General features: G+C 43.4%; 1 protein-coding gene across 4 annotated transcripts in view; it reads left to right on the top strand.

Moving 5' to 3' along the window:
* The first annotated feature begins 724 nt into the window (after window positions 1–724).
* Window positions 725–26,676, top strand: part of NRG1 (neuregulin 1) — a 177,632-nt gene continuing 151,680 nt past the window's right edge. For all 4 annotated transcript variants that reach the window (XM_062018010.1, XM_062018012.1, XM_062018009.1 and 1 more), the window contains exon 1: window positions 725–918. In XM_062018010.1, coding sequence (XP_061873994.1) covers window positions 810–918 — 109 coding nt within the window. In that variant the 5' untranslated portion in view covers window positions 725–809. The remainder of the gene's footprint in view (window positions 919–26,676) is intronic.

The following is a 26,676-nucleotide window of genomic DNA, read 5'->3' as shown; positions in this document are numbered from 1 at the left end:
GGGGGCCAGACCTCCGGGATCGAAGCGCCACATGTAGGAATGTACGCCAGCCTTGCAGATGCCCCCTCCCCTCAGCATCGTCCACCACAGCGGGGGCAGCACTGCCGACAACCCCCCCGGGAAGCCGCAGCTGAAGAAGGTGACGTACGCAAGCACCCTGAAGAGCCACTGCACCCGACTCTCGCTTCCTCCCTACCCCACGGCCCCCGGGAGAGCCCGCGCACACCCTCGCACACTCCCCGCAGGTCGTCCAGCGGCGGAGCCACCGGCCACCGTGAAGAGCAGAGGGCTCTTCCGAGCCGCAGGGCGGCACCGAGCTGCAACACCCGCCCCGGCCTGGCCGCCCCAGCCCGCCCCGCCGGGGCTGCAGTGCCTGCGCCCTCCCCGGGGCCGCGGCGGCCGGGGCCGGGACAGGGGCTGGGGCCGCCCCACACCCCGGGGCCATACAGGCTCCTCCCGAGAGCAAGCGTGCGGTGCCCAGGGCGGGCATTAGGAAGGCGTGTGCCGAGGGGGTGTGTACGTGGGCTGGAGTTTATTATTATTATTATTACGAGAGAAAGAGAAAACGGGAAAAAAAAAAAAAAAGGGGGTGGAGGAGGAGAGAGGGGGGTGAAGGGGGGGGGGGGGGGGAAAGGCCCGGAGAGGAGTTTCCAAAAACTTCCAGGGAACTGGCTGCTCCAAGTCCCAGGCGGCGGCGGGCAAGAGCGATGCTGGAGCCTCGGGCGCTCCGGGAGCCTACAGTGGCGGCGGAGGGGGCGGCCGCGGCGACGACGGCGGCGGCGGGAGGCGCGGGGACGGCCGGAGCAGGGATGGCCGAGAAGAAAAAAGACGGCAACGGCAGGAAGGAGAGGAAAGGCAAAGGATCCAGCAAGAAGCCCAATCTGCCGGGGGAGGGCGAGGCGCCCGGGTCCGCCACAGGTAAGCCGATCGGCAGGTGCGGGGCCGCCGTACGCGGCGCCACCCAGCAGTGCCTGCAACCCGCCTTTCTGCCTAGGGCGGCCCGGCCCCCGCGGTGGCGAGTGCTGTCCGGGGCCGCCCGACCCCGCGCCGCCCGGAGCCCCGATCGCCCTCCCGACCGCCGGCCCCGAAGCATCGAGCGGCTCTCGGCCAGCTGTTGCTTTTTCGTTTTCTTTTTTTTTTTTTTTTTTTTTCTTTTCAGTTTCCTTTTTCTTTTTTTTTTTTTTTTTTTGGAGGGCGTAGGGCGATCTTGCCTGTTACAAAACTAGTTGCTTCCACTCCTCAGAAATCCTCCAGTCGAGTTGAACAGATGGCAGGCTTTCGTGTGAGGTATTTTGTCTAAACTTGCAGCTATTTACTCAGGGATGATCAGGGAGGTCCTTTCTCTTGCTTCACAGCATGTGTTCTTTCTCCCATGCCTCCCCAGCATTAAACGCCAGGGTTCGTGCCAGTGACACTCTTGACTTTTGTAGGTGCTCACGGAGGCAGGACTGTGTGTGGGTCAACTCACAGGTAGGCTCACAGCAGAGTCACTGTAGTTTTTTATTTCTTCTCAGTCCTATACTACAGCATAGGAGCACACAATGCTTTTCCTAGAGAGCTCGTACTGTGCCACCTAGTTTATCAGAAGGCTTTGTGATACAGATAGATGCACTTGGCTTTCTGCACCAGCAATGTATAAATGGACTTATTGGTTGATTGTTGGAAATCGATTTAAAAGAAGTATATGAAAAGCACTCAGTTGACTGATGTGGTCTATTTTTTTTTTTTTGGGGGGGGGGGGGGGTGGAGTGGCTTTTTTTTGTCCCTTCTAAACAGCCAAGTAAACACAAAGCCCCAAAGGATAAAACTTTCTAAATATACCTACAGTAATTTTGCTTAGCACGTCATGGCCAACATGATGCTGTTCTAGACTTTGTCAGTGTTTGAGGAAGATGTGTGTGATTCAACAGCAACAGGTATCCCTTTGGGCTAAAAATCTTTGTAAACTAGCACTGCTTAATGCATCTTCTACTTAATGTCTCTGGGAGACACAACTCATCCAGCTTCTGCTGAGCAGTAGGTGTAAGTGATTTTCAGGGTCAGTAGGGGAGGTTTACCTTGTTACACCAAGGTAGGGACAAACTTTCCTTCTGACCTTTCTCTCACTGGGTTTTTATGTCACTGCTTGCCCTTAACGCTATGTAAGCATTGTGAGCATCTCTTGCTAAAACTAACTGCCTCTTGGAACATTAAAACCTCTGCCAAACTTATCCATGACAGTGGAGCTGTTTGAAGTGTTTGTTTGTTTTTTTGGTTTTTTGTGGGGTGTTTGTTTTTGTTTGGTTTTTTTGGTTGTTGTTTAGTTTTGTGGTTGACATAGAAATTGGGAGGATAGTGACATGTTGGAGAATTAGTGACAGGAAAACTCTGTTGAGGAAGTGTGAAGGAGTCACACATTTTCTGAAGGTGTACCTCATGGTCCCACAGCATCCCATCGACTTCTTGTAGGAGAGATTTCTTTTTCCTGCTCCATGGATAGTCTTCCCCCTGCAGTGAAGCAGGGTTGCTGCACTGGAGGAGCTGGGACAGTCTCAGGAAGTTGGGGCCAGCTTTGCACAGGGTGCAGGAAACTGACTCCACATGCTTTGGGTTGGATGCCTGTGCCAGTGCTGAGGGAACAGGGAGAAGAGCTGTGAACCAGAGGTGATATTTTTTCAGTAATCTAACCAAGCTGAGTCTGAACTAAGCAGGGATTTTTGAGAAGGTGGTGGGACCTGGAATAAGAGTCTTGAGGATCCATGCAGGTATACATAATTTTAAGGTTTAGGTATATGTGTATATTTTGATACTCAGTTCTACTGTGGTCTGATCACGTCTGGTATGGTGGGAGTTTTATCTGAAAATTTGAATGGTTGCAAGCGCAGAATGAGGTTCACCAAGGCAGGGTTCAGAATATGCCTCTAGATCCAGAGGGATCGTGTCCTTACTAAGCCAAAATACATCACTATTGGAAACAGAAAAAATCCATTTTTTCTGGCAAGTGCTTACCTCAGTTCTCCCAAGTGCCAGTATGTGTTTGTCGGCATAAAAGTACCACCTTCATCCATACCTGACATTACTAGCCAAAAGCTTCCTGTGTGAGCAAGAACTGAGCATTCGTCTACCTTAGGTAATTAAAATCCCACTCCTTCCAAGATGAGTCTATGTGGCAGCGTAATTCACGTTGTGTCTGTGTCAGTGTTTGCAGGTGTGTTATCAAATAGCAGAATGAAATACAGTGTAGGACATCATTATACACTTGACTCGCAATCAAATGACGTTCTGGCAGTGTTACATTTATATATTTTACCTAATCTGTTACTTAGGGATCTTTTCACTTTTGGGGGCACTTAGAACAATAACTCGCATTTTAGAAGAGAAAGAGAAGAAAGATTGGTTAACATAAAATGTAGCAAGAGAGCAGTTTTGCATTTCATGCAGTGGGCTTTTCTTCTCTCCAAGCATATTAGAGCTTGAATTAGTGACTGGGATACACATGTTGATTAACAGTACTTACTAGGGATCATATGAAGACCTTTGTGACTTTGGTGGGCCAGCAATTTCTCCTTTTCACTAATACAGTTTTGCAGTCATACTTGATCCATTGGTGAGGCTAGGATATGTAGTCTGAGAGATGATGAAGCAACTTTGCTTTTTAGTTACCTGCTTTCTTAAATTGAATTTTGTCAGGAATTGTCTGTCATATCCTTTGCTGCATTCTCCTTTGCTAGTAGTTTTAATCTGCTCATAGTCTCTTTTCCATATGAAAAACAGCAGCTTGCAGCCAGTCACCAATTTCCAGATTGTACACTAGCACCAAAGTCCTTAGCAGATCATGAGGTTTTTGTTTAGTACTGGCTTGGGGTTTTTATTTCTGATCATAGCTTCTCTCAGTTTACTTTTGACTGTCAAAATATATCTCATAACCCCTAAATCTTAGGTCTGGAGGCATTGTCTTAGTGGTGATTTAGAACCAGATTGAGAATCAACTATGTTATTTGGGGGAAAAAAAAAAGTGTATGAGAAAGTTTCCTTACTATATTATGTCATAACTTACCTGGGAACCCCAGAATTACCGTGGAGAACGTGAGTTTTTGAAAAAACACCTGAGCAGGTTTCAGCTTCTCTACTAAACTGTAGAGTGGTAACACAGAAAAAACTATCTTCATCTTCTCCATTGCCCAGGTGAAATCTGGGGTCTGTCACAAAGTTTGGGGAGGTCTATACTGCTATGGTTTCCTTGTCATTGAAATTATGTAGAAGAATATTTCTTCTCTCACTTCTCTCACTTCAAGTGTGTTCTTGAACAAACTGACTGTATCTGGCTTGTATGAAGTCCAGAGAGATTGTGTCTTCCTTCAGCAGGGCTCTCAGAGCTGTGTTAAATACAGGGAGTAGAAGACAGAGGAGAGAGTATTAGGAATGGACAGAAGCTTTTCTCCAAATTATTTCACTGAACTGCTATGCCAGCTGAGCATGCAGACAGGCTCAACAAATCTGCCAGTGGGGCTTCCATTGCTAGTGCATTGCCAGTACACTGAAAATGCAGCCAGTCTGGGCAGAAAATCCTGATTGCAGGGAGGCTGAAGACATGAAACGAGGTCTCCAGACCTTCCCCTCACAAAGGCCCTACTCCTAACTCAGGGCACTGTTATAGCAGGAGCAGAGAGGATGGGACTGGGCCTGCTGTGTCATCCCATGTACCTTCTGCCAGCCCAATCACAATTCTGGACTGCATAAGGTGGCAGTAGTGAATTGAGAGAATCAGCCCAGGAAATATCCCTCTGTGTAAGAGCTGTCTTTTGGTAAATAAGGTGGTGCACCAGCACATGATCTGCCCAGTCCCTTCGTCAAGTGTTTCCAGACGTCTTAGGGAATGTGAGTTGTCAGGTAGTTTCTGCTTAGCTGAGATGATGAGGGAGAGGCTGCTGGGAATGGGAGGACAGAGTGTGAGAAGACATGAAGTGTTTCTGAGGAAAACACCTTGATATGTGCAAAGACTGGCAGTGCTATCAGAGAAGCAGACTCAGTGGCTATGGGTTATGACATGCACTCTCTAGTTCAGTAGAAGCAGTAGGGAGCGCAAGGTTCTGCAAGAATGTGGTACAGAAAGACAAAGTTGGTGGGGAAGAGGGAAAAGCAGCAAAGGTGGGTCCCAACTGTCCTTTCAGTGAGGTGATCTCAGCAGCATTGTCCTGTACACATCTGCACTTGCAGAGCCCAGAGAAGGGAGGCTGCTATCATTGACATAAAAAATAAGTACCTCCTGGAGGGAAATTTAATTTAGACCTAGATAAAATGCCAGAGCTTTGAGGCCACATAACAAAATAAACAGCACAAAGTTCAGATGAGATGAGCATAACTGAGCCTCACCTTTGACTGCAACTTTGGTTCACACAGGAAGAAATTATTTTGATCCTATTAAAGACCAAGTTGCAGGTCAGGGATTGGTTGGGAGGATTAGAGCTCAATCTGAGGCTTGTAAAGTTTAAATTCATACTCAATATTCATAGAGGTCAGGAGGCAGCATGAATTGAAGACAAGAGCCTTGGAGATGGAATGAGAGTTGTGATTTCTGGTAAAAGTTGTTTAATTCTAGAGGAAAACTATTGCTTATATGGGGTGACAGCTTCTTCTGGTGTTTCCAGGTCAAAACATTTATGTGCTGCTGGTATGCCTGTACATTTTTCTGGGAGAAAAGCGTCTCCACCTGTGTGCAATGCCTGAACGCTCCAAACATTCCACACAATCTTTGGAGCAGTTTTGAGCAAGAATCCTTTAAAAAGCATGCAAGTGTGTTCATGTTTTATGAATAAGTGAGATTAGTCACCATTCAACCTTTTTTGACTTAACATTAGAAGTACTACTTGACTGTAGCCATGGGAATGCAAATAAAATTGTGCGGACGTACCAGTACAGTTGTCCAGTAAATACCGCATGTGTGTAGAAAGACATTCCCCTTGTGAAATAAATACAGAAACTGTTCCGAACTTTGTGCAAATATTGATAGCTGGGGAAGGCTGAACAAAATTTTTATCTTGGGTATAGAAATGCCAAGATCTGCTAAGCTATGCAAGGATTTTAAAACATTAGTCCCTGGCAAAGCTTGTGTGCTGACACTCAAATCTGACTTTGTCTGTTTGCAACTGTGGGCCTCTCTTGGATTTTGGGAAAGTACTAACTGAAAAAGAAAACAACAATGAAACAAAAGTTGAGCAAAACAGTTTGAAAGAGCTCTCATAGGTAAAAAAGGATCCTATGTGGCTGATTTTTTTTTAAGACTTCAGCACTCATTATTTGGGGCAACTCACTTTTCGTATCCTCTTCTGAATCAAAGTCACTGGGTTTTCAAGAAAGCTTTTTGGGTGCTCAATTCATGAATGTCTATTCACAAAAATCACAGAGGAGCTCCCAAGCATCTTTGACAACCAATTCTAATTTAGACACATAAGTGGCAAATTGTTATTCTAAAAGTAAGTAAGTAATCTAAGTGCTAAACTGAAAAACTTTATTCCAAGCATCTCCCTTCCTCCACCTCCTCCTTTTAATCTATCTGTAAGCATCTGATAGTCTTTTGAGGCAAGTACTTACAAACCAAGAGCAAAACAGTGAAGAATAATCGTGTCTCAGGGTATCAGAAACACTGGAAATGCTATGAATTCTTACCAAATCAGTGTTTTGTTAACATTCCAAAAGTAACAAGAGTGAATGTGCCTTTAACAGTACTGATAGTTTATCATGTTCCGTTATGATACAAGAAAACAAACCAAGTGTCAATATTTTGTGTGAGTCATTCTAGCTGTATAAAGAACTGCTTGAATATGCTTGAGGTGTTGCAGTTAACCCTCAGTTACTCCCTCCAAGTACACAGGGTCCTGGGGTTGGTGGGGTGGTGAAGGGAGGCCCAAAAAAATTCGCAGTGAGAAGTTGGCATTTGAAGAGTGATGGTTTCAGTGTCAGGGGGCTACAGGGGCAGCAGCACAGCTGAGAGTGGAAATGCATTAGGCCTGCATTGCCTGAGTGTGATGCTCACGGAGGCGTCTGTGGAAGCGCTGCATTCATGAAAATATAACAATGAAAGGGGGAAAAAACAAACAAACCCAACCATCGCTGACGTGAAGGGAAGGGGAGCGGGACTCGAGGAGGAGTGCCGCTGCCGCTGCTGGCGGCGGCCGCGAGAGGGTGCGGCGGGAGCGTGATGCTGCTACCGGTGCGTCGGGAGGGACAGGAGCGGGACCGGCGTCCCCTCTCGCCGATCCCTCCTCGGGGGCCGCAGGGTGGCCACTGCCTCGTGCGGCGGGGCTTTGCGCCGAAGGGTATGGGAGGGTGACCTCGTGAGGGTGTGATCGGTCCTTCGGCTCTGGGGGTACTTGATCACTGTCGGTGGGCGTTGCCACGATGGCGACTTCGAAAGCAGTCTCTTTAAAATGAAGCGGGGGTGGATGTGGGCTGTTAAGTTGTGCCGAAGGTCAGCGGATGTGCAGGTGAACTGGTGGGGAAGCTGTGACTTAGACTTAGGTCCTGGCAAACCCTCCGCTCTGATCTCATATGATACCAGTATGAAATCGTCCAGTATGAAGTCACAGGGATGTTCATGGGCATGCTTTCCCCCTCTTTTCCTTCATTCTTTCCTTTCTTACTTTGTTCTCATGCTCCCTCCCTCTCCCTCTTTCTTCTTCTCTTCTTCCTCCTTTCATTCTTGTTTTTCTTCCTCCCTCCACCCCTCCTTTCCATCCCCTCTGTCCTGCTGTCTTTTTGTACCTTCTTCTCTGTTCTTTTCTTCCTCTCTCCCTCCCTTTGTTTCTCCATCCTTGCCTCTTTCTTTCTCCCTCCCTCCCTCCCTCCCTCCCTCCTTTTCCTACTTTTTCCCCCTTACTTTTTTCCATCCATCTGTCCCTCTTGTCCTTCCCATCTGCTCTACTTCTGTTAATGGAGAAAAAAAAAAATAAACAACAACAAAACAGTAAAAGGAAAATAAAGCAAAGTATTTCATAAGAGATCTTTAACTTAACCTTCTGTCTGGAGTAAGTGGACAGAATATTGCTTGTGTCTGGTGTTGCATTTCTGGCTGCTGAATTTTCTGTGGGAGTGTTAGATTTGTTGAGAAATCATCCATGTTATGTAGTTTGTGCACTGCAGGCCATTTAATTCCTCCTTGCTCTGACAAGGAGTCCATAGGCTTCACAGATCACAGAGGAAGAGAATCCAGTTGTGACAGATCATTTGGGAGCCTTTCCTCATTCCCTCTGTGTATCTCTTTCTCAGGTTTTATGAGTTGATGGTCCTTCCACCTCTGTAAGCAGGGGGAATCCAGCTCAGGCAGTTTAGGCTTGGCATTCAGTCTTGGATTCAGTCTGAGCCTTGCTCAATGCCTTTGTCTTGCACTAACAACTATCATTTCACCTGTGAGTCAACCACATGCCGTGTCCTATGGCTAATGGTTAATCTCTTTGAAGACAGTTACAGAAGTATAAATGTGTACTTGAGGTAACTAAACAGAATCCCCTCTGCCAGTTGCAGAGGTGATTGAGAAAAGTTGTTCTCACTGCCATTACTGCAAGAAGTGTTGAATTTTATATCCAATATTGGGAGATCTAGTGTGTGTGTGTGTGTGTGTGTGTGTGTGTGTGTGTGTGGATATGATGCTTTAGCAAGATTGCTGTCTTCTACAGTGACAAGCTCTTCAGTTTTCCTTTGAAGGAGACCTCTGGACTTAGAAAGATAAAAGCAGGACCTGTTTTAACTATGTTACATTGCACTTGTATATGAAACAGCACTGAAAACTGCTCTGAGTTGTTGCAATGTATTTGGAACAGATGCCAGTAAATGAAGTGACTTATTATTCTGTGGATACAGTTTTTCACGTAGCTTTGAACCACACCAAATTCGCTAGTATTGTTTGTGTCATTGTAGTACTTTGAGGTCTAGCTGAAATCTGTATTCTTCAAACTCTCCTCTAAGGAGCAAGCTCAGTCTAAGAGCAAGCTCCTGTTGCCTAGAAGCCCACAATCTGTGCATGTCCAAGGTCATACCAGATCTGATCCCAAGTCTCCTGACTCTCAGTCCAATTTCTTTTTTTCAAACAACCTTGTTTCCTGATATACAGCCATTCTAGGGATAAGAATATCATGTAGGTAACACAAGCTTACCTCTTCCTCTGCTATTTTTGTGAGCAAAATGATTCCTTTTGCTCTGTGATAATGGCTTTCCTGGAGGACACTGTGCATTGCTGATGTGTCTGTTGCAGAAGGGGGCAAAAACTGGGTGGTCTTTTTAGGTAGCATGCATATTGCTGTCCTGTGGGTCCTGTGCAGCCAGCAATGTGGCAGAAGCCATTCCTCCTACGGGGAGGATATGGGGATGAAGGGCATCAGGGAAGATGTCGGTTGTGCCACTGTGCATATTTCAAGGAGTGTCACTGATAGGATTTGGGACCTTCAAAGACAACGTGGTGTTTATTCCAGCAGGCTGCTTTCAACAGCAACATGTCCTGTTGCAAGAGCTGAAGAGAAACTTCCCACTGCACAACTTTCCCCTTCCAGTGGGAACACTATGACTTGTAAAGACTGCTGTCCTAGAGTATCCAGTTCTCTTTCTTGTTTTTGCTTTCTGCTGTACTTCTGCAGTGAACCATACTAGCTTTACAGCAGTGTCCTGATTACCTCAAGAGAAGTTATTTTTGGAGAAATCAGCTAAGCTTTTGAAAAGCAAACCTGACAACACAGAAGCTGCTAATTGGGCCTTTTTTGCCAAAAAGAGTGGGCTGTTACTGTGTGACCTACACAGGATGGTCCTGCTCTGGCAGGGAGGTTGGGCTAGGTGATCCTTTTTTTGAGGTCCCTTCCAACCTGTAAGATTCTGTGGTTCTGTGACTGGAAATGCAGAGGCACAAAGCGCTTTGTAAAGAGCATATTCTCTGTGGGAATTCTAGCAGATAAATGGAGCTGCCAGTATACTGGTGAGGTTAGTTAAAAGCCACTAATTTTAAAAGTTAAAGTAGTTATGCAGAGCAAGGATTTGCCTGGGTATGTGGAAGTTTTTTGTCACTTGCAGCACCTGAGGCAAGGATCGGCATCTCTTTTTGGTTTTTTGTTTTTTTAAAGATATCCTATAGTTTAACCAGAAGCTGTGGGATGAATGCAGGAATTGCTGGGTGAGGTTTTTCTGTGTGTCAGGCTTCTAGTCTGACCTTCTAAGCAAGTTGTTGCCAGATTTAACATTGTGGATTATAGCAGTCCTGGCCTCCATCTTTTTGTCTGTTGATACATTTTGGTTTAAATATGTTGTCTTCTTAAGCATGTTGCACATAGCATGCAAGAAAGGCACTGCAAACGTACAAAAGGCTAAATGCAAATCCTGGATGACAAAACGAACTGTGGGAGAAAGTGCAATGAAAGAAACTGATTCTGAGCAGAGGTTTTCCTGTCTGTGTGGAGTGCCAGCAAGGTCAGAAATTGGAAAACTATTCCAGAGCAGTAATGGAGGGAGGGAGTGGACATGGAAGGATTTTAAAATAAAGTCAGAGATTTAAATTAGGTAACTATTGTTTTAACTCAGACCTACTCCTGTATTATTTGGCATTGCTAATCCTCGATTATTTCTCCCATCTGTGAGTGAGGGTGTCTCTCACCCTATTCTGTCCTCACTATTCTCACAGTGAAGACCATTTGACTGAGGAGCCTCTTAACAGGTTTAGAGCGCATCCTATTACAAAATGGTCAGCATTCATCCTAGCTACAAGGTCTTTCTTGAGGTTCATGTCAGTCCACAAATGTCAGAATCTATTGGTCCCAGCTTCTGGTGTCATTGTTCCCATCCTGTGGTGATTTAGCTCTGTCTGGGTGCCAGGTGCCCACCAAATCATTGTATCACTCCCCTTCCTAAACTGGACAGGAGAGAGGGAAATATAACAAAGGCTTACAAGTTGAGATAAGGAAGTCACTCAGCAATTAGCGTCATGGGCAAAACAGACTCAACTTGGAGAGAAATGGTTTCATTTATCAATGAACAATCAGAACAGAGCAGGGAAAATGAGAAATAAAACCAAGTCTTAAAACAACTTCCCCTCACCCCTGCTTTTTCCAGGGACTCTTCCTCCTCCCCTCCAGCGGCACAGGCTATGGAGGATGAGGGTTGCAGTCAGTTAATTACAGATGGACTTTGCCGCTACTTCTTTTCAGGAGGAGGCCTCATCACACCTCCCACTGCTACACTGTGGGGTCCCTCCCGTGGGATATAGTCCTCCATGAACGTCTCCAATGTAAGTCCTTTCAATGGGCTACAGTGCTTCATTAACTGCTCCAGCATGGGGCCTTCTCGTGCAGGCAGCTCTTCACAAACTGCTCCAACGTGGGTCATCCACCAGGAGAACAGACCTTCATGAAGAGACAGCCCTGACATGGACCCCTCACAGGATCACAAGTCCTGACAGCAAACCTACTCTGTCATGGACTACTCTCTTCCCATGGGCTCCCAGGTGCTGCCAGGAATTCACTCCAGGGTGGGCTTCTGACAATGTCACGGTCTCCTTTGGGCATCCACCTGGTCAGGCATGGGGTCCTCCACAAGCTGTGAATGGATCTCTGCTCCTATGGTCTCCATGGACTGCAGGGGGACAGCTGCCTCACCATAGGTTGCAGAAGAATCTTCCTTCCAGTGCCTGACCACCTCCTCCCCCACCTTCTCCACTGACCTTAGTGTCTGCAGAGATGTTGTCCTCTCATTGTCACTCCAGTCTGCTCCTGCTGCAGTTTTGCATTGGCACAGCAACTCCTTCCACTTCTCCAAGTGGAAGAAATTTTTCACAGAGGCTTTACCTCCATCACTAATTGGCCAGGCCTTGGTCAGCGGCAGGTCCATCTTAGAGCTGACTGGCACTGGCACCAGCAGATACAGAGGAAGCTTCTGGTAACTCTTTGTTTAAAGAAGCCACCCTTGGTAGCCCCTTGCTACCAAAATCTGGTCCTGACAAAACCACCACACATCCCCAAAGTGCTGTCTGCCCTCATCCATTCTCCAGCTTACACCTGTCTGGTAGATGCTGTTGGCTGTAAGTAGGCTGTCCCTAGCTTCCAGGCAAGGTGTGTGAAGGGAACCAGTTCTTTGGGTGTGGTGTGACTTCTGCCTAACAGCAAGATGAAGGCAGAGCTTGGTGTTAAGGGCTTGTCATTTTCACTACTGTCCAAAAAAAGAGCTAGGGACAGAATATAATTTCTAAAAAGCTGTCAGGAGAGCACTAGCTTCATTACTTCATTTTATTTTAAAGGTATTGAAATAATTGCACAGCTGCTGCCAGTGACATTGCTTCTTCTTGAGATGTGCTGGCAAGAGATGCCCAGGGCACTGAAGATGGATGAGGGTGGCTTAGTCCCTGGTTGGATTTCAAAGTACTTCTCATGGTTCACTCTAGGCTTCCATGGCTTTCACTGAAGTTGACTTTGTATGCAAGTGCCATCAAAGCTGAAGTAAGCTGCCAGGTTTAGATAGCTCTTTTTCTGTCCAGGGTCTGTAGTTTGAATCTTCAGTGTGTCTTCCAATTTGTTTCCCAAAAGGTCTCTGCTCCTATAATTAATTGTTCTGTGTACTGGCTGCCACAAAGAGCTTGCCTGAAGGTACCTCCATGACTCTGGTAAGAGGGAAACAGCACATCAGTGAGATGAAATGGCAGAAGGAATACTCTTCAAGTGCAAGCATGACTCTTCAAACTCTTTAAATGTTTGCATAAACAAAAATGTGTTTGGGAGCCTTGTCTTCTGTCACATAGCACATGGCTTCTGAATATTTGTCCAAGATGCTTATACCTAGAGATGCCAAAAATTTTCACCACACTCTCTCCAGTAGCAAAAGCTGCTTAGTGCTTTGTTAGGGAGCCTGCTCATACTTTGCCATTTCTACTGTGAAATGAAGTAGCCAAGAAATTACTGAGGTCTGTGTCATCATTTAGTTTGAAATGATGCTTTTCTTCAAACAAGAAGGTATAGACACTTTGTACTGTCCAGGGGCTTCAGAAGAGACATCCCATTGTCAAAGTTTGCATCTATTTCTGAGTTGTGAAAACTCAATGTCTACTGTGGAGAATGGTTATTCTGTATGTGTAAGTGGAGAAGGATGGATTGTGATTGTAACTTTTTCCTAGTAGGCAGTTTTCCCTAAATATTTCTCAGGAACCTGCATGCACAGGACAGGGAAGAATATAAGTTGCTGCTGGTGGTGCTGAGCCAAATCCCCAGAGGAAAAAAAGCTTTCATTACAGATCTGAAGTGGGGAGGGGGAAGTCATGAGCAAGACAAAAACTGGATGCCAGCTGTAGCAAAACCACCTGTGCAGTTACAAGGAGACCTTAGCTCAGAGACAGAACAGTGGGTCCAATCCCTCCTACCCATTACAGGCAGTTCTGAGGTCACTGTGCCTATGTATCCTGTGGACAGTTAGGGCCTGAAAAGAACTCAGTCTTCCACCTTACTTACAAGCAAGTTGACCTGTAAGGAATGCATGAAACTCCTTGAACATCATTGCGACTATTTGCAGATTTAAATTTGAGGTCTTGCCTAAGCATTCTAATAATGGGAACTAGCTGGGGCTGTGTGCAAAGTGGAGATATCATGCCTACAGTTAAGTTTCTTCTTCTCTCAGCCTACACGAGTACCCCTGTATTTTACACCACAAGCAGGCCATCTTGGATGTCCTTTGTTGAGTCCCAAAAGAGAGAAGTGAAAATTTAATTAATGACACTGCAAATTATTTAAACTCAGGAAAAGAAATAGACTTTTGTCCTGTAAAAACAATATTTCAAAGAAATTGAAATGATGCATTGTATCGTATATGCTGGCCTAGTGGTGGCAAGGATAGAAAGATAATGAAATGAAATATATAGTGTTTGCTGATAAGGTTAATAGTTAACTAACCTGGGAAATCATGTGCTTGTACATTTGGAGGTGTTATGGCATCTTTTTCATCTTATCCTCTTCACATCAACAAAGCCATAGCTTTCTCATTCATCTCTTTCATGGTGTTTCTCACTATCCCAATCCATTTCACAATAATCCCAAAGAACCCAGGCACAAATAAGTGCTATAAATTGCTTTGAAGTTGAGGGATAAACAACAGTTTGGAGGATTTAGAGCTTAAGTTTGTTTGTGAGGCTGTTTCTACTCACAAAACCATGGTGACTGCTGACTCTGTAACCAAAGAGTAGATGAGATAAAAATTGTAAGAACTACCCTTACAGTGTTTGCACACCCTTCTGACCATCTGCAAGGTACACGTGCATCTAGTAATACTGCCTGAGGATTGCTGTATGTGCTCTGGTGAAAAGCCCCACTTCACCCTAGCCAGGTTCCTTCCTAGAGCTAGACAAAGTTCTCCCACCCCCTGCAAGCCTCACAAGAGGAGGTAGAGGCAGCTTGTGCATCTTCGCCACATCACAAAGACTCTTGAGCTCCTCACCTGGCCCAGCAGTACTTCCTTCCTCTGCAGCTTGGTGACCTGGAGGACTTCACTATCGCCTAAGGCATCACAGCCGATGATTTATGGTTTCTTTTTCTTGTCACCCACCATCATCTGCAGCTGGAGATGATATACTAGGCTAGACTAGTTCTTTATCTGATGGAGATCGCCATTTTTATGACTGTTAAAACAGTGAAGGATGGGCCTGTGGGCCTGTTTCACAAGGGAAATTACTGTGTGGAGGACTTTTCAAGCAAGGCTGGAAAGCATGCACTTGATCAGGATTGAATGTATCAGCATCTCAGGGAGTCCTTCCTTAAGCAACTGGCAATTTCTTATGATCTCAGTGCTCTGCTCTTGTCCTGGTGTCTGTTACATCTCCTTCTTCAGCACGAACATCCATATTTCTAACAAACCCTCTTGCCTGGAGCATGCTGTATATAATGTTTCTAGGGAGGAATGTGGGGGTGGAAAGACCACATGAGGTCATAAAGTTTTTGTGGAGTTGCAATTTGATCCAAAAAGTGAATTACCAGGTGCTTCTTCAGAGAGGGATTGGGAGTTATATTTAAATACTACCTTTAGTAAGGCTTTTTCCTCCAGAAGAGAATCAATTCCATTTATTCCTTAAATGTGCATTTGTTTTATCAATATCATAATTCCAGGATTATGCTCGAATTGATCAGTAGATCAAACTTATCAAATAAATAAATAATTTAAAAAAAAAAAAAAAGACAAGGCTACATATATTTTTTCCTGACACAGAGGATTTTACCAGGCTACTGAGTAATGAAACTTTAAAAAGGCAATGTATTTCAGATGTTTATTTTCAGAAACTTGCCTTTATTTTGCAGGGAAGGTGGAGAGTAGGGGTACTACTCCAGTACTGTAACCAGCAATCGAACTCTGTGTTGCATAGCCAGGCTGGATATAGCATCGGTCAACAGACTTTAATCAAGCAGGGGTGGCAAAGGAGCTTTGATAGCACTCTGCAAATGGATGTACTGCTGCTGGAATGGTTGTTAGCTCTTGGGGAAGCTTCTTGTAACAGAGGCTTCATGGGAAAGGCATCACACTGCTGTGAGCTGTAAGCTGGGGTGCAGTTGGTCGTGACTTGGCTAGGAGGCTGTTGTGTCTGCTTCTGGTTCTTGGATGGACCATGCTGCTAGAAACACAGGTTGTCTTTCTTTTTGCTGTGTTTCTGAACAGTGGTGTTGAGCACTGGCCTCCTTCCCACTTGTTCAGGAGTTCTGCAGGGAAGATCAGCTGGAGACAGTAACAGCACTGCCTTTGGATGCTTGGAAAGCCTGTGGTCAGCAGCCTGTTTATGCAGGGATACCTGGAAAGCTCATCCAAACAAGCTTTTAAAGTGCATACAGTAAGCCATATTGGATCACCACTTGCTTGGTTTGGGGTTTTTTTGCCTTTTTTTTTCCTTTTTGAAATAAAGATGACTTTATTTCTGATGAGTGGATTCCCACCGTGTTGTAACTGAAGGACTTTAGATTCACACTTTGAGTTAGTTCAGATTTTTTTTCTTTTTTTTTTTTTTACAGCCTACCCTTGTGTGGACAGCCCTATAAATGCTCCACCCTGTCTGCTTAGCCTGAGCTGTCTCTAGCCCCAGCTGAATCTCCAGGAGAAACAAGAAAGCCCCAGTGTGTAGTACTGCTGTGGTGTTACACAGGAGGTGTTACACAGAGGCAGGGAGAAGTCAGCTTGGGACTACGTTCAAGAGAAGGGGAGAAGTGGTGAAAAAGTGGGAGGGAATAGGACTGTAATGTGTGGGATTGCACATCAAGCAACGTGAAATAATTGAGTGAACAGAGGTCTTTGGCAGAGAGCAAGAAAAGGAAGGAGGAGGGTAGGGGCAGAGAGCTTAGGAAGCAAGACATGGCTGAGAGATGAGGGTGCGAGAAGGACAGGGTCACTTTTGGCTCAATGGGAGACTGGAGTTTGGGAAAGGGAGGAACCTGAGCCATGACAATCTCACAACAAGAGTGAGATGAGTGTGACAAAGAAGGAAGGTGGCCTTGCAGGGGAGGGTAAAAGGCTGCTGATGCAGATGGTGGTGTGCAGCCCTACTTCCCCTGGAGTCAGCAGGCAAAATGACTTCACTGACCATCCTTATCATCTTTTCCCGTGCTGTTGTTATGCAGTAACCATGGCAACCCAAGTTTTTGACTGACTGCCCTAGGATGGTAGCCATAATGATAGCGGTAATGAGTATTGACGGAGGGGAGGGGAAGGCGAGCAGCTGTGGAGCAAGGGAAGTTGCCTGAGCACAGTAATCGCGTTTGGCAGGTCAAGGGTGAACTGTGGCCTGTGGGAGTTGTACAATGCCCAAGGCTAGCAAAGTGGTGTTATAATAAACCCCAGATGTTTCCGCTATTTACAATGCATATGTTATGTTTAAACCTGAAAATGCATCCTAGGATCTGGTGGGTAGGGAAATAGTTATTAGCTGCTTGGAAATGACTTGCTGGTAATGTATCTGTTCCCCCTTGATATTAGCTGTTGCCTGTTTCAAAAATAAATCTTACAAGCAGAAACCCTCATGAGCAGCTTCTTTGCCAAACCAATGGTTCCATTCAGCTTCATGTGAACCGCACCATTTCCCCTGACAGTGTTTTGGAAGGGTGCAGTCTGGGCACGGCAGCCCTGAGAGCCATGCGAGCATCCCGTGAGTGTGTGTTGATGTGGGAGGGGCACTGCTGTCAGGCACAGAAGCAAAGCCAGTCACAGGTGCACAGAGATGAATGCTTAATTTCCCCATACTAATTGTTTTAGAGCTGGAGACAGAACCCTTGTGGTATGTCACAGGCCACAGCAGAACCACAGCAATTTTGAATAAGCATTTAAGAGTAGGAGGATTTAGTTGATTAGGCTTTTATGTCAGCTAAACTGTGAATTTACAGCCCAATGATTACTCTGCACAAACCCTCCAGGTGATCAGTCCTACAGCTGGTCCAGGCAACTCACTTAAAATACTCACATTTACAGTGAAAGCATTCAACTGTAGGAAGCTTTGGAACAGACATTCCTGTTCAGAGATGAACTGTTTTGAGTGAATTTGGAGTTGAATTTGCTTTGGGAGTCAATGAAACCAAAGCTACTCAGATTTGTAAGGGGTGTGTTTGCTTTGGTGTTTTATTGGATTTAAGTCATGCAGGAATAATGTACACCTTCAGTGTCCCTGCATGCCCCATGCATCAGTCTTCACCATGCCATGCTTGCCCATTGTGTCAGCACTTGGGGTATGAAAGATCTTTCCTGGACCCCTCGTCATGGAGGATACAGAGCCCTTTGTATCAGGAGTGAAAGAGGAGTACTTTAGCCTAAGCTGTGTGGAAACATTGCTGAAGATCAAGCAACATTTTGCAAGGAAAATGGCCAAAAATCGAATCCTCACTGGGATGCACCATTTTAATTTACTTCTGCTGAGAAACTTTTTTGCACAGGATACTTGGGGCATGTGGGAGAGCTGAGTAGTTGTATTACATAGCACTTGATCTGACTTTCGGTTCTGTTTAGAAGTAGATCTTGGGGGCTGGGGAGAAAACAATGACAGTTCTGACAGTTTCTGTTGAGTTTTTCTTCCTTCTTCTCCGTATCTACCTCAAACACTTGCCATGCAACTACCACACCACAGGTCCTACTGTGGCTTTTATTAAGGACAACATCTTTTCTTCCTGAGCTTTATTGTCCTCCCCATTGTCCATCCCATGCGCCTGCCTTGGAGTGATTGCCTTGAGTTGTAGCCCCAATGGAGAGCTCACTACCCAGCCATCCAGTTTTACAATATTTCACACCACGCCTCATAAGAAGGGATTACAGTACAAGTATTCTGTTAGGCAGAATGCCTACGTGATGTTGATGGCTCTGTGTACCTCTCTCTGATTCACTCAGACTCATTAACGTGGGTGAAACCGCTAAAATTATAATTTTAAGGTTTCTAACATGACACTCCATTTTAAAATGCAGTCAAGCCCCAAAAATATAAATTCAATCCCTGAAGTGACTGAGTGTAAAATAACAAAAGCTCTGTAAATTCATAATGCATCCCATGAACTAGTTTACCTATATGGAAAGTCCAAAGTGTAGAAATGTCTCTTGCCTGAGATTCTTTTTTGAGTGCTAAACTCAGTCTGCTTTCCTGATTGAGAAAAGAGATTTGTGTGTGTGTGTGTTTTTCATCTATTTCAATGTGGTGACCATTGATTTCAAAGTTAAATTGATGAGAAAGCATTAATCCAGGAGAATCTTGCATTTTTATCTACCAATCTATGCATAAACTTAGTTGCTTTTCCTTTTCTAAAGATGGCCATATTAAAATGTGACTTATAAATCACTTCTAGTACTTTGTTCTTAGTGATCCTGTTGATTGCAAATTCAAAGCATATTTTAATCAAATTTCTTCCTTTCTCCTCTCCTGTCTGCCTAGCAGATTCAGTCAGTGTAAATCCTCTCAGAGTTCTCTTTTTCTCTATTTTAATCTCTATCCCTTCACAGAATAATCAGTCAGATAACGTTGGGTAATTATTTTCCATCATTTAAAAATATGAGAATTTATAGGGTGGTGAGATGTATGTTCAGCTATACAATTATCTAAATAAATGGAGGGCAGGCATGGCGTTATTCTCAGACCTTGGAAAACTCAGTTATCAAATTGAGAATAATAAGAAATAAGAGTGTCATAATAGCAACCAGTGAGAATCTTGCTCCTTTTTTTATTCTTTTCTCATTTTTGGGGAAAGAATGAGGTGCAGAAAGGAAAAAGGTTAAAACCTGCTGTTTAGGTCAGTGCTTCCTCTAATTATTTAAATTATGTTTAAGACCAGAGAAGTGTGCTGTGGGGATTAACAGCTGTCAAACCTCTCACTACTATCAAAACAATACCATCTCATAAGTGCTGAGAAAAAAATGCACAATTTTTTATCTACTCAGAAAATTTGAGATGAAGATACTGAAAAACCAGGCATCTAGCCCTAGAGATTTTTTCCTTTCTTGGCATGGAAACCAGGACTTCCATGACTGGACACAGTGTTTGGTGTGTGTTCAGTCAACCTTAGACAGGTCTGTGAAGGCTGGAGATGAAGATGTCATGCACTGCCAGCAGAGATTTTCACTTTCCTGTTATTTTGCTGGATTTTGACCCTCCTCTGTGAACTCTTAACTCATGTCAGAGCTGTTAATGAGAACGGCTTTTGAGGCCTTTCACACCTTCCTGAACACACAGTGCGTCCTCACTTCCTCTCTCTCCTTCACAAACAGCTTGATTGTGAGGCTCCAGGAAAAATGTTGATACTGTTTTTCTTTAATCTTTGATCTTTTCATTTGCTAATTACCAATTTACTAATGGAAATTCACAAAGCTCATGGGATAAAAAACTCTGCAGAGAGAAGATCAAATGTAGAAATAATGACTTCTAAAGTCCAAAGGGTGTCTTAACTTCTCTCAAGAAGCAACTTTTAAAAGGTGAAAACTGAGTAGTGTTTTTCTGCCATTTTGGGTTTTGTGGCAGCTCTCAGTAGATGGATAGAGTCTCAGAATGAGATACTACTGTGGAAACTGTATGCTTATCATGGACAGAGCACTTTTCTCTTGAGTGTTTCCTTTTCCCTTAGCAATAATGCTGTCCTGCATGGTTGTTTCCAACATAAAATTCCCTTTGCAGCCAGAAGGGGGACTCAGGATATTAAATTTCAACTCATCCCTTATGGTTTTTTTCTTTTGACCATCCCTTTCTTATACTGTTGAGGTTATTCATTTCTGAATAGCTTTCGTTATTACATATTTTCCCATGCAGGACAAATTTTGTAGAAGTACCGAAATGCTGGGAGACGTGTGGTACCAGGTTCAAGACTATCAGGAAGAAGCTGCGCTATATCTTTTCTTTGTCTATCACAGGGGTTTTCAGCCACCATGTGACCAGGTCTCTGCACAGTTGTATCTTCTTCTCAGTGTGTAGGTAGAATCCCAGATTGTAATTAATAAGGGACTATTTTGGCAATTGAGACATCCAAACACAAGAGAATGTTGTGAGACCCAAGAGAGGGTCCTTGGGCTGCTGGATGGACTTCAGACTGTCACCCAGCTAATGATGAAAGAGAATAAATGGACATTCCTAAGCACAGATATGTGTATTGCTTCACAATGGCAGCAGCAGTGAATCTGTGCAAGAAAAGCCAAAGGTAAAAAAAAAAAACAGTAGGAAAGCCAAGTCATGTTGATACATCATCTTAACAGCAGAGTCCTTTTTCGCTCAGCACCAGGAAGATAATCCTGCCTGCCACCAGGCTCCTTGTGAGACAGCACTGTTTGCTGTACTCATGCTACCTTGCAGGGCTGAGTGTTACAGGAAGTCTGATACACTTGTCAATTCTGCTGCTGGGGCTGCACAAGAGTTTCCACTGTAAACCCCTATTTTCCCAAACGTTTTAGAATCAGGCTTTTATCTTTGATTTATTAATGTAATATGAGTTTATTTCTCATGTCTTCTAGAAAATCTGGACAAAAGAGAAGACTGGCAGCCCCCTAGGGTTCAGCACAGTTGGGGAGAAAGTTACACATTCTGCCTGTTACATGCTATTTTCAGTGAAATCCAGATTGGAACTTGACATGATACCATCTTTCTAAGATAATGTGGGTTTGTTTGCTTCATGAAAGAATGCTTTTTATTTGAAGAGTATTAAAAGAAAGGAAAAAGTGACAACACATCAGAATTTGCCTGAACACTGCAGATGCTGTCTGAAGGGAGATTTCATTCTGGTTTGATACTTCAATCTCATCTTATTGCTTGGGGAAGCATCCCACCTCTGTATGTCAAAGAGCAGCAGCCTTCTCTAATAGATTTTGGAGTTACTTCAGATAGCTTTAGAAAGGGACAGTGGCCATGTGATTAATCTGGAGCCTTTATTTTAATTCTGTCTCTGTAAGAAGTAGATAAACAATCTGCTGGGTTGGTGCAGCATGACACCAACACCAGGGTGTGGGAATCCTTTTGCTTTTTCTCACCTGAGTTTTTTGCTGGGGAGTGTTCTGAGGGCACTCCCACATGAGATTCTGACTGTTGGCACAGTAAGGAGCATGTAGATTGATAACTTCCTTGCAGCTCAGCTGTCTGTAACTGAACAGAGCTGGTTCAAAGTCTAGTGGGATACTGTGGTGGAAACAGCTTTGCTGCAGATTGGCTTGCAGTTGTTAACACTCTTCAGTAACTTCTCAGCAACAGAAAAGCACATTTTATGCTGGATGCTATGTTTATACGGTCCAAGTGATTACTGATTGAATTTAATTCAATTAAAAGCAAAGGAACAGTTTCCTATTGCTGAAATAACAAACAGAAACTTCTGTTATACTTTAAGTTGATAAGATAGGTAGATCATAGGAAGTGATTCACAAAAGTCTCTATCTCAGTAGCAGCAAAATTAAGGTGGTGTTCACAAGGCTGTTATCCTTGAGAATAAAAAAAAAGAGACTAGGAAAGGGATGGAACCTTGGTCTTACCAGTCCTTTAGCTCACAGGTTTATAATCACATTGTCACTCTACCCTGTGTGATGAATGCATATTAACATGTAGGAGTGCCTGACACTCAAAGTCAGTATCATTAAAGTCAGGCTTATTAATTAAATTAAAGCAGAGGTAGTGTTGCCTCAAAAAGATCTGTTAGGACTAATTTAATACAGAAGTTTATTGGCTCAACTTAAGTTGTTAAGGAATTTATTTTAGTGTGAGTTTAATCATAAATCAGCTTTAAATCTGTTGAAGTGTGTTCACACTGAGACTATGCATTGGTTTAAATAAAAGCAATTCATACTTTACTTAGAAATCTGCAAATTTGTGTCTAGGTAATGTCCATCCTTTGGGTTTTTTCCCCTTAGAAAGACTCTAGCACATTTCTCCATCTTCAGGGTAAAAGTCTAGCTGTGTCAAATCAGTGATAAAGCCTTTTATTTTCACAGGGCCTGAATTTTATCTTAGTTATATGCTGGTTCTTCAGTTCTTATTGTATAGCAAATGAAGCCCTGGATACTTGCACACTTGATATAATCAGGCTGTGATTTCACCCAAACTGTGACACAGAATATTTTTTTTAAAAGCCATGTCATTTTTCCCCCATAATTTTTGAACTTTTGCCTACAGTCCGGAAACCATTTCAGAGTTGCATAAAGTGTTCCAATCCCTCCTCCAGTGATCGCTGGACCATGGCATGTTTCTGCATGCTTTACTGATCATGTGGTTATGGATTTCTTGGTGGTTGACCTTTAAAAGTATGTCTAATCTTGTATAATAATTTAACCAGGAGAAATGTTTCTATTTAGATCTCTTTTGCAAGCTGTTCTCAATTGTGGTTGTTTAGCAATATTTATTTTTATGCATTTGATTTAATTTTTCATTGTCTGAAGATACCCTGCACACATTTTCAAACAGGTGTGACATATGTGTTCCTTTTCATTTCAGTTTCATCTTCTGTTTTGCCACAGCCATGGAATGTAAATGAGGGGTTCAGTATATGTTGGAAATAAATTATACTGAAGGGCATACAATGAGACCTTCTCTGCATCTTGTGAAAGCCCTTAATATTAAATTACATGTTTAGATTTTTGTTTATATGGGTTTGAGATGACAATTTGTATACAATGCTCAAGTATATTCAGGTGTTCAGTTCCTGAAATGAGTTTTGTGGCTTTTGGTGTCATTGGATAAACTATTTGCACACCTTCTGGTGAGAAAAGATTTTGGGAACAGACATTTCCAAGTGACAGAAGGAACCTGAACAAGTTATAATGTAATCCTAGGGAAAGGCACATCATTTATCTCTGGGAGTGGCACCCTTCTGGCACTGTCAGACCACATTGATTTCTTCCCTTAGCACGTGGGTATGAAAGCAGTCATCTTGCAAATAAGGAATGGAGTCATAGCATGCACCTCCAGCAATAGCTGTGGTATTTTCTACCTGATGGTGATTTCAGCAAGCAAGGGCAGGGAGATTGGTTTTTCAGATGTTATGCAGCTGGGATGGGGCTGACACATTCTCTGCTCTGTGAACTGCACCAGAAGAAAATAATGATGAAAAACTTCAACTCTGGTTGAGTCTGGATGGGACAGACCCCACTTTGCATTGAAGGGCTATCCTTGCCTTCCACGGGTTTCAAACCTCCATGCACACAGATGTTTTCGTAGGCCTACATCCTTCCACAGTCTGTGCTGAGCAACCACATAAATCCCAGAAAGAGAGTATTGAAAGGAGAGCTGACTGCAAAGGATTTAAAGGAGAGAAGGGGAAAGAAATTGATAAATGTTCAGCACACATGTTGCTGAGTTAGACATTAGTAAATCAATGTCTTGAAAGTTTCAAAGTTCTTCGCACTGTTATAAATACTTTATGCAGCCTGTAATGTAACAGTAACTTTTTCCTTTTGATGCTCCAAATAATCTTGTTTTTCCAAATTCACTTCTACGTTTTGATTTTGTTTCTATTCCTGTCAAACAAGCCATAAGACACATTTCAGTTCAGGTTTTTGACTTTCCCACATAAGGATTTCAACATGGTTCTTTGTAGGGAGGAACATTAGCAGACAAATCAATCCCTTAAACTGCCAATTCTACCCTGGGGAGGCTCTGAATTTTTCTGATATACTTTGTGAGAATTGTTTGACTCTGTGTGAACTTTGTGAGAGGGAGACGCTTTGAGATTTTTGGAGAGGCGATTGTTTTGGTAAAATCCCATTTTGAGTGTTTCTTTGTCCTCACTAATTTTTCTTTCCAGTGGATATATTCTCAAACTCAGATTACAGTGGTCGCAATATCTCTAGCTCTGTGAGCCCATGCAGGATGAGGTGGTTAGCAGTCACCTGTTGAGGTCTGGGGGGCATTGCCTCCTGACCACCATTTCCACTGAATTTCACCTGTCATGGCATTCTCTATTTGCTGTGTTATGTGCCTTGTTAATCCCTATTTGCTGTGTTATGTGCCTTGTTAATCTATCTGGACAAAAATCTGTCTGTTTTTCTGGCTCAACATGGAGAATTGTTTTAATACGGAGGAAATTTGTCTGAATCCTGTGATTACAATGTTGTCTGATGTTATTTAAACTCTACATCATGCACTGATGTGCAAGACTTTTGCTTCTATGCCTATATGACTGAGCTCTCACTGTGAGTAGGGGCAATTTGGCATGCTTAATTAGGAAGACCTCTGACCAGATACTTAAAAATGTGCTGGTAGTGTCAATGGATGCGTGTCGTTATTCTTTCTCTTAAGGTTTCCGGAGCCCCAAGAAGAAGAGAAAGTTTTTTGAGTAATTTAAAGGCCTTAGGTGGATAGATCTGCACCAGGCAATTTATTGGCTCATATATGGTATACTTTGGTTATGGAACTACTGCAGAATCGGAAAACGCTACAAAGCCAAGAAAGCAGAGTACATCGGGAATAAAAATGGGCCTCTCTGTGGTTAGGATCAAGGGAAAGCAGTCAGTCCTGTCCTTTTGTACATGAGCATCTCAGCTTTGTTTGAACAGCGTGAAGGAACACGATGGAGAAACGCCGAGAGGTTGGAGAAGCAACTGAGACCAGAGAAGTCAGAAACAAGAGTTATAAGATAGTGCATAGGATTTGAAAAGCTTACAGGATCTGGCACAACACAATAAATCTGTGTTTTCTGATGATGGCAAATACAGGAATGTGAGAGATAAATATAAGAGGAAGAGAAGACAGCTGCAGCACTTTTGAGCTCTCAGATTGAAAGGGTAAATAACCTCCGAAGTTACAAAAGAGAACATGGTTGTGGAGTGCATCTTTCTTTCCTTGGTTTTTTTTGTTTTGTTTTTAATTTTTTTTTTTTTTAGTTCTTCCCACATGATCTTAGGGCACACCAATGTGGCTACACGTTTCACAGCTGACACTCAAAGTTTAAGTTTTGGATGCATTTTGGCCCGATGATCTGGTGAACCTTCCAAGTCTGGCTGTAAGGTGTAGTCTGAGTGCAAGACAAGTCAGTGCAATCACAGCCTGTGCTTTTAGGTGGTTCTGTCTGCTGCAGCAGTCTCTGTTAACTTACTGCAAGCCTTTTTTTCAAGAAAAGATAGAGATTAGTGATTAAAATCATTGTACTGGAGACCAAAGAAGAGAGACATATGCATGATGCAGCATGAAGCCATGCTTCCTCACCTCATCTGACTTCAAGGCACACAGCTTGAGACAAACTTTTGTAATGTCAGGTCCTGAAATTCAGCTCTTAAATCAGCAGTGACTTCATGTAAAAATAAATAAATCACTGAGTACTTGCAAGTCCCCTTGAAGTCCCTGGGATTTATGCCTGCAATGAATTTCTGTGCATTGGATTGCTTTAATTTTAGTGCTCAACTAAGATTCTGGAGTCTGCCTTTATGTAATTAGGTATGTAAAATATGGACCTGCAGATTTTGACATTGACTTTATGAGCAGCTGTCCCTGATTTGCTTATTGGATATCAACTCTATTTATTAAACACTGTCCCCACATTTCGGTCTCTGTGGTTAGGGTTTTGTATTGACAGTGTCTAACAGAATCATTAAAGTTTATCAGGGATGCAGCCAGTTGGAGTCAGCTGAAGGATTGTGAACCAGAGGAGAGAGTACTTAATGCAATTAGGTGGTGTGTTCCTGTAGACACAATCATCAGTAAATAAATTAAGTGTTGACCTTTAAATTGTAATCTTTAGGTTAGACACTTGCTCACACCCAGCTTCTCTTGTGAAACCTACATTTTGCTATCTGTGAATGCAGTTTCTAGTCTCTGAGGAGGTCTAAGGTCAGAAACTGATATCTTGAGTGACTTCAAGAGGCTGGACAGCCTCACATTATCTTGTTAAACTGAGTAAATGGGCACTCTTAGGCTTTACCTAACAGATATGATACTTCTAGACTTGCCAGTTTGTCACTACCATCCTTTTTCTGACTGCACTGGAGATGCTTTTTACTTGCAGAGTGGAGGGGAATGTACTGAGACTTCCTCCATTTGCACAGTACTTCTATATGTCCATTTTCAGTGTCCTGTTGAAAGTCATGCCTTCCCAAGGTTATATTGTGAGTTTTCTCATGATATTCTCATTGAAAGAGTTTACTGGTCTTCTGTAACAAAGAAAGAAAAGAAGATTAATGCAAGCTCAGAGCAGCTTCGTGGCTTGAAAGCACCTCAGCCCAACTAAACAAATACTTCAAGTGGATATCAATGAATTTATTGGTGCACCATTGCTTTGAAAGGAGCAA

This window comes from Colius striatus, chromosome Z, assembly GCF_028858725.1.
Source record: "Colius striatus isolate bColStr4 chromosome Z, bColStr4.1.hap1, whole genome shotgun sequence".
In the NCBI taxonomy this organism is placed as follows: domain Eukaryota; kingdom Metazoa; phylum Chordata; class Aves; order Coliiformes; family Coliidae; genus Colius; species Colius striatus.
The sequence above is the reverse complement of the archived record's forward strand: the minus strand, read 5'-3'. Positions and strand labels throughout refer to the sequence as shown.